General features: G+C 36.9%; 1 protein-coding gene across 1 annotated transcript; it reads left to right on the forward strand.

Moving 5' to 3' along the window:
* The first annotated feature begins 293 nt into the window (after positions 1-293).
* On the forward strand, positions 294-2686 carry LOC122047374 (beta-1,6-galactosyltransferase GALT29A-like). The gene is made up of 2 exons (XM_042608619.1): positions 294-1642; positions 2434-2686. The coding sequence occupies exons 1-2, from the start codon at positions 503-505 to the stop codon at positions 2464-2466; spliced, it is 1173 nt and encodes a 390-aa protein (XP_042464553.1). The 5' UTR covers positions 294-502; the 3' UTR covers positions 2467-2686.
* The last annotated feature ends 5511 nt before the right edge of the window (positions 2687-8197 follow it).

The raw sequence follows: 8197 nt of genomic DNA on the forward strand, positions 1-8197 counted from the left end.
ACAAGCAGCCAAAATTATTACACATTGAACATTTTTATGTTAAAATATTTTTTCTAATTCGATCAAAATTATTCTTTTACTTCAATACTTTTATAATAATTTTATTCAAATTTTAGTATAGTAATATAATAAGAATATTTTTAAGATGAAAAAAAGTTAAAACATTGTATTTATTTATTTATTTTTAATTGAGATGCTCGGTTGGCAATAACAAAAAATCAAGGGTCCTTTTAATTTTTCGCCCATTAAAATTAGTCCACAGCTAAATCTTTCACCCACTAAGTACTAAACCAGTAAACCACTCAATTCCACGTCTCCTGTCCCGGCTTGACCCGCAATCAACGGTTAGCCTTCTCCGCCGAGCCGACCTACAGAAACCCCTTAACGTCGGTTGCCATCGCGCCGTCTTAGCCAGCTCCGAGGAGTGTTCATCCGTCGAGGTGGGCTCCTCTATCGGAAAAATGGAGGTCACCATCGCGCCGTCTTAACTGTGGTTTGCCCGATGAGGCAATCCCTCCGCTTGCCCTTTGCCTTCTTGCTCCTTGTCGCCGCGTTCTTCGTCTTCAGTCTCTGGGAGTTTTTCCTCGGTGGCCGTCCCGCCGCGTCGATGCAGGAGGATGCTCCAATTGTGGTGATGTCTCTTCCGTGCAGCCCCAATGCGACGTTGAATGCGACATTGATTAGGATGGCGACGACGGAAGTTGGGGAGGCGGAGTTGCGAACGGACATAGAGAGCCTCCTCGAGGGGAGATTTACGTCAGTTTACGAAGGCCCATTTGGCAGAAGGAGATTCTGGTCTTATTCCCCTTGGCGTCGGGATAACCACCACAAACCGTGGAGGCGCGTTAGGCTACCAGCTCAATTCCGTGCCCCAAAGTACATGGATTTCTACCCAGAGTTCCGCCGCTCCCTTCGCGACTGGTTCCGGAAGCGAAGCCTCCAGATGGAGGTCATGTCGGAGCTCGTCAGGCTAATAAAACGCCCTATAGATCGCCACTTCGGCCGCCCCGACTCGCTGCAGCGGTTCAACTCCTGCGCCGTGATCGGCAACAGCGGAATCCTGATGAACAATGACTACGGTGAGCTAATTGATGGTCATAACCTCGTTATCCGGCTCAACAATGCTCGTGTCCATGGATACCACCGGAATGTTGGCTCGAAGACCGGCCTTTCCTTCGTCAATAGCAATATCCTCCATGTCTGTGCTCGAAGAGAGGGCTGCTTCTGCCACCCCTACGGCGAGAACGTCCCCATTATCACGTACATTTGCCAGGGTCTTCATTTTCTCGACTTCACTATCTGCAATTCTTCGCATAAGGCACCTCTCCTTGTCACGGATTTGCGATTCGACATGCTTTGTGCTAGGATTGTCAAGTACTACTCGCTAAAGCTGTTTGTTGAGGAGACAGGGAAGCCCCTGGAGGAGTGGAAGAAATTTCATGATGAGAAATTGTTCCACTACTCATCAGGGATGCAGGCAGTGATGCTTGCCGTCGGAATTTGTGATCAAGTTAGCATCTTTGGGTTTGGGAAGTCATCGGATGCTAAGCATCATTACCATACCAACCAGAAGAAGGAACTGGACTTGCACGACTACAAGGCGGAATATGCCCTGTATAATGACCTGGTTGTGCAACCGCAGGTAATAATACCATTCCTCAATGGCCATGGCTTTCAAGTTCCTCCGGTAATGTTCTATCATTGAATAGGTTTGATGGTACTTGATCATGATTGTTCCGATGTTCAAATATAAATGAGTTAAAAATTTCAATGGATGTAGAATGAAAATAAGAAACAAGTATGCTAGAACCTATTTGTTGGATCATCTTGTATGACTTGTAAGGATAGTTCCTATGAGAAAAGGAAAGGAAAGTAGATCATGCTTTTAGAAGAAGTCATTTGAAACTAATTCTTTTCTGCAACCTTTGCTACCTTTTCAATGTTGTAGGAAAAAATAGAAAGTAAATCATACTTGTCTTTGCGTTCACTCCCCCTATTTTTTCTAGAGAATTGTGTATATACAAGCTGATATTTTCTTCCTCACTTTGATTTATATAAAATTCATACTTTGGTGTTGGCTTACAGTAATGACTTTTTATGAGATGGTGAAGAATTGGCATCTAGATGATTCCTTGTTAGACATCTCTTCGATATTTCGTAGGATTAAATATAATAGTTCTGGAAAAAGGTTGATTCTGATAAGTTATATATGTTTATATATATATATATAAGTTATGCAAATTAAATATATACTGGGTAGAAGTCATGCTACAACTGTCTTTCTATAACTTGTACCAATATTCTGGTGCTAATGAGATGAGATTTTCTGATACTACATAATAAAGTGCATGTCCAAAATATTACTTTCTACATCTCCTGCATTCCATTGCTTAAGTTATCATTTGCTGCTCAATATACTCCAATGCATCGCAGACTTGTCCCGTATGGAGAAGACATTATTCCTAAGTGCATGATGAACTATGTAAGAATTATACATGAGATAGAGTGTTGCTCTTTGTCAATGTTGTGCAAAGAGAAGAGGCAATACCTCTCAACCTCTAATGCGGAAGTAGATGAAGAGAGAAAGAGACCGCGTGGAGCAACGAGATAAAGACACACAAGAAAGGGCAAACATGAAGAAGAAGAAGAAGAGGAGGAGGAGGAGTTACCGTGGTTCGGAGACGTGTCTACTCTACAAAAAACGATCGAAGCTTTATTAAAATTCTCTTTACACAAGAGAATCACATTCAATGATTCTCATAATATAATAGGTTTACAATGATAGCTATAAATAGTGTCTAAACTCCATATCCCATAAAACCATAATAGAATTCTGTTATGAAAAATCGTAACAAAATTCTGTTATGAAAAATCATAACAGAATTCTATTATAAAAAATCGTAATAGAATTCTGTACGAAAAAACCTTAACATTTTTTTCTTCCATGACCTCCCTCGCATTAACCTTCATTCACATATGAGTCACTCGTCAACAATCTCCACCTTAGCGAATATTCACCCCTTCGAAAAATACGAGTATTTGAGCAAAACTCCACATGGATCTCTGTGTCCGGGCTTCCTTCATCTAGCATCTAGAGATATGGATTAAGTTCAAGAAATGCTTGAACATCTCTGTGATCACTAGCTTTGTCAACATGTCTGCAGCATTGTCTGCAGTGTGAACTTTTTCATGTTGAATTTCTCCAGAGACAATCAACTCTCTGATTTTGTGAAACCTCACATCAATGTGCTTGGTTCTCACATGATGCACAAATAGATAACACTTTGACTTTTTCATAACAACTTGACTCCACCTTGCTGAACGCTCAATTTTCAAACCAACCTTGTAAGCCATAAAGCTTCTTTCACTGCTTTAGTTGTTGCCATGTATTCCGATTCCATAGTAAATAATGCAATAATAGATTGTATCATAGACATCCAACAGATAGGTCCTCCTGCCACAGTGAACACATATCCTGTAGTAGACCTTCTTTTATCTAAATCTACTACATAGTCTGCATCTATGCACCCAACAACTGAAGGATCTTCCAGTTATCTATTGAACATGATTCCATAATCAGTTATATTTCTCAAGTATCTGAAAATCCACTTCACTGCATCCCAATGGTCGCCCAGGTTTTGAGAGAAACTTGCTCACCATACTAAATACTTGCGCCAAATCTGGTCTTATGTAAACCATGACATACATCAAACAACCAATTGCACTGGCATAATGAACTTTTGATATCTCTTAGATCTCCTCATTCGTCTTTGAGTACTGTGTACCGGATAACTTGAAGTGATGCGCCAGGGGTTTGCTCATTGACTTTGTAGTTTTCACATTGAATATATCCAACACCTTCTCCATATACCTATTTTGAGACAACCATAATTTTCCTATAGCTCTATCCCTATGAATCTCCATCTCAAGAACCTTCTTGGCCTCGTCCAAATCTTTCATGTCAAATTTCTTGCTCAGCAGCCTTTTCAATTTGTCAACATCTTTCATCTTCTCCGCAACAATCCACTTGCACTCTATAGCTCATTTTTCCTCAGGAAGTTCCACTAAATCTCACGTTTGGTTTTCATGCAGCAACTCAATCTCCTCCGCCATAGTACTCATCCACTTGTCATTCTCAGAGTTGTGTACTGCCTCCTGAAAAGATGTAGGGTCTCTAGTACTAGTGATAACTGCATAAGTTATCAAGTCTTCAAATCCGTATCTGGTGGGTGGTTTTATGACTTGTCTTATTCTGCCACCAGCTATAGTGTGATGCTTCGTGTGCTCTTAACTAAAATCATCGAAGTCATAAGACTCTAGCTCCACTTGCATAACATTTTTCTCCTTGTTGCTTTGTGGTGTTTCCTTTCCTTCTTCTTGAGTACGTTGTAGTATTGTCTTCTCGTCAAAGACCACATCTTTGTTAATCACTACCTTGTTTGCCTTAAGATCTCAAAGTTTGAAGCTTTTAATTCCTTTATGATACCCTAGAAAAATGACCACTTTGACTTCGCATCTAGCTTTAATCTTTCCGCACTAGATATGTGCATATAGGCTGAACATCTAAAAACTTGAAGATGAGAGTAATTTACTGGATTATCTGTCCATACTTCTTCTGATACTTTGCCTTCTAGTGCTGCCCTTGGTGATCTATTAATGAGATAATATGTCATGTTTACCACTTCCATCCAAAAATTCTTTGTTAACCTTGCATTCAGCCTGAGACAAGAGACCTCTTGTCTTCTCAATGATTGTCCTGTTCAACCTTTCTATTACACCATTTTGTTGAGGTGTTCTACGAACCGAGAAATATCTCGTTATCCCATGTTACTTACAAAATTCTTGAAACTTTGAATTTGTGTACTCAGTCTCATCGTCTGACCTAATGCATTTGATCTTCCTTCCTGTCTGATTCTCCACTTCAGTTTTTGACTGTTTAACCTTTGCAAAAGTTTCTGACTTGTGACACATAATGTATATCCAGACCTTTTGTGAGTAAGCATCATAAAACTCACAAAATACAAGTGTCCTCCACTTGATTCTACACTAGCTGGTCCCAAGAGATCCATATGTACATAGTCTAGAATTCCCTCTGTTTTATTTATTGTCGTCTTAAATTGCACTTTGCTCTGTTTTCCAAGAACATAAAATTTACAGAATTCATGCTTGCATATCTTGACATCCTTCTACAAATCTCTCTTGTGAAGTTCTAATATCCTACGCTCACCCATATACCCTAGTCATATATGCCACAATACAGTACTATCTGATTTAGACTCTACCGAGGTGACTCCACCTATAATTGTAGTCCCTATCCACTTATAGATGTTCCTTACTAACTTTTGTCCTTTCATTACCTTTAGGGTGCGTTTGGTTCAAGTCATCATGTATAACCTTGGTTATGTGATTACCAGGTAATCACATAACCAAGGTTATAGGGAATAAAACATAACCAAATGTTGTTTGGTTCAACTTAGGTAATGCAACAAAAACTTGTTTGTTTGAAGGTTTTAATGAATACCCTACTTTAATATTTTACCGTATTACTCTCAGTTACAAAACTAACTATACATAATATTATTATTATTATTATTATTATTATTATTATTATTATTATTATTATTTATTTTTTAATGTTTTTTTACTTTTCTTTTTCTTGTATATTTTTTTACTTTTTTATGTGTTTTTTAATTTTTTTAATGTTTTTATATTATTTATATTTATATTTATTATTTTTTTTACATTTTTTTAATTTTAATTTTTATTTATTTATTTTATTTTTAAATTTTTTATAATTTTTTTTAAAATTCTTAAAAATTTTAAAATTTTTAAATTTTTAAAAATTTAAAATTTTTCTAACATTTTTCAAATTTTTAATTTTTTTTAAAATTATTTATTTTTAAAAAAAAATTAAATTTTTAAAATTTTTAAAACATTGTTTTATTTTTTTACATTTTTTTTTATTTTTTTACATTTTTTCTCTTTTTTTCATGTTTTTTCTTATCGGAGGGTATTTTTGGTAAAAAAAATTCGTTAACCCCGGAATCAAGAAAAAGCTTAGTTTTCTGAGGTTTTCCTATTCCGGGCTGCATGACCCTTTTGCTGACGTGTCGGGCATGGAACACTACTTGGAAATCATCGAATACCTAAACCAAACAAGGTTTTTGTTGATAACCTTGGATGGATAACCAAGGTTATCAAGAATAACCCCGAACCAAACGCACCCTTAGAGTTCTCTAGATGACTTTCATCACCCTGCTCACTATTTTGTAATTGCAACCAATACCATCTAGTGTACCTAGTAAGATCAAATTCTTCCTTAGATCTGGTATGTGTTTGACATCACAAAAAGTTCTGATCACACCATTAAACATCTTAATTTTGATATGTTAGATCGAGACGTACGTGAGAGAGGAGTGAATCATGTGATTTTCAAAAATTTTATCTTTTCGATTTTGAAATCAAAGTACGTACAATGAAAATACAAATAAAAAATAGAAAAGTAAAAGACACGGTTCAGTTTTATTTGGTTCGGAGTCTTCTGCAACTCCTATTACAAGACACAGGTTCCGCAGACCTATCGATGGGTAATCCACTAAAACACCTCTTCTGTAACCGCCGGAAGAGGGGATCGAGTACAAAATGTATCAAAAAGTGTAACAAGCTACATTTTTCGCTTGCAGTAATTAAGTACAGGAATTAATACTTTGTTACTAAACACGTTTCGTAGGCAATCGGCTCGAGCTCGGTGTTTGGTCGGCTTCTCGGCGGTAGTCGGGCATAGCAGAGTTGTAGCAGGACAACATCAGAAAATCGGAGTAGTCAGAAAGCTAATCGGACGCATAGAAGTTCGTATAGAAGTTGTGTTTTGAAGGTTGGTCGAGATACCCATTTAAAGGGTGTAGAAGGCACCTTTTATAGCCTTGAAGGTGCCTCCAACGTGTCAAATCTAATCCCGAACTCGTTGCTCCTTATCTATGACAAAGTCTGAATTTTATCCCTTGGAAGGCGTCTTCCATAGCACAAAAGGCACCTTACATGAACAATGCAAAGACGTCTTCCAATGCTTGAAGGCGCATCGAGTACTGTTCACCGGAGGCCTTTTAGCTTCTTTTGCACTACAAGTTATGTTTGCCCAACACGACAATATCTAACCTGCAAAACAAAGTTAGCACAATAATAATATAATATAATATATGACTTAGACCCTGTCATATTAGATCGATGTCTACTGTCTTCTCAACCGGGATGCGTCCTCACTTAGTCACTCTCCTCCAATGACTTACCTCTACTTATCGTGTGTCAAGTTACCTCCTTGACATCAATATGACCCACTAGGTCTTTCTACCGGAATTACACATCCGGACTTCGGCACTTGGGAATCGTGCATCCCGATCTCTTGCCAGAATCACACATTCTGATTTCGCTACTCGTGAATCGAACCTCTCGACTGGACTTCCCGCCTGGTGTCAGATCCTCTTAACCCATCAAGTTAGTTACCCTGTACATTCGGTAACAAAGTTAGATTACGATAACACCTAACTTAACTCACTTGTCATTCATCAAAATCTGAGTTAAATCGTTAGTGCAAATTGCACCAACAATCTTCTCCTTTTTGATACAATGATAACATGGGTTAAACTTAGGAAAAGATATACGAAAAAAATAAGAATAATAATAATCATTGATTTAAGAGAGAAACTTAAGTAAGATCAATCGCTATTTTTATCCTCTTGATCATTTTAGGTAAGATCAATTGTTGTTTCAAGATTTTTAGTTTGTCTTTGTCCTATTAACCCTTACCCTCCTCCTTTGGCATTCGTTAAAAAAATTCAGATACGTATTCCAAATTGCAAATATACAAGCAAGTAATAATTTGTGTAGAGTAAAAACTTGCAGGTCTATTGGAGGGAGGAGTTACTAAAATTTTAAAAGCATTTTAACAATGATTCAAAACATTTTGAAAATTGATTGTACAACCGAAACCATTTGTAAAACATACTTTGCAAACTAATTTTCAAGATAGATTTCAAAAATAATTAAAATTATATTACAAATCTATCATTTCAAAATATTTTTTAGAGTAGTTTTTAAAAAAACTTTATCCAAGAAAAAATAATTTTAGAAATAATTACAAAATAATTTTAAAAAGGTTTTTCTAAGATATCTTTCAAAGTAAAAAAGATAACCTTTGAAT

This window comes from Zingiber officinale, chromosome 2B (assembly GCF_018446385.1).
Source record: "Zingiber officinale cultivar Zhangliang chromosome 2B, Zo_v1.1, whole genome shotgun sequence".
Taxonomy (NCBI): domain Eukaryota; kingdom Viridiplantae; phylum Streptophyta; class Magnoliopsida; order Zingiberales; family Zingiberaceae; genus Zingiber; species Zingiber officinale.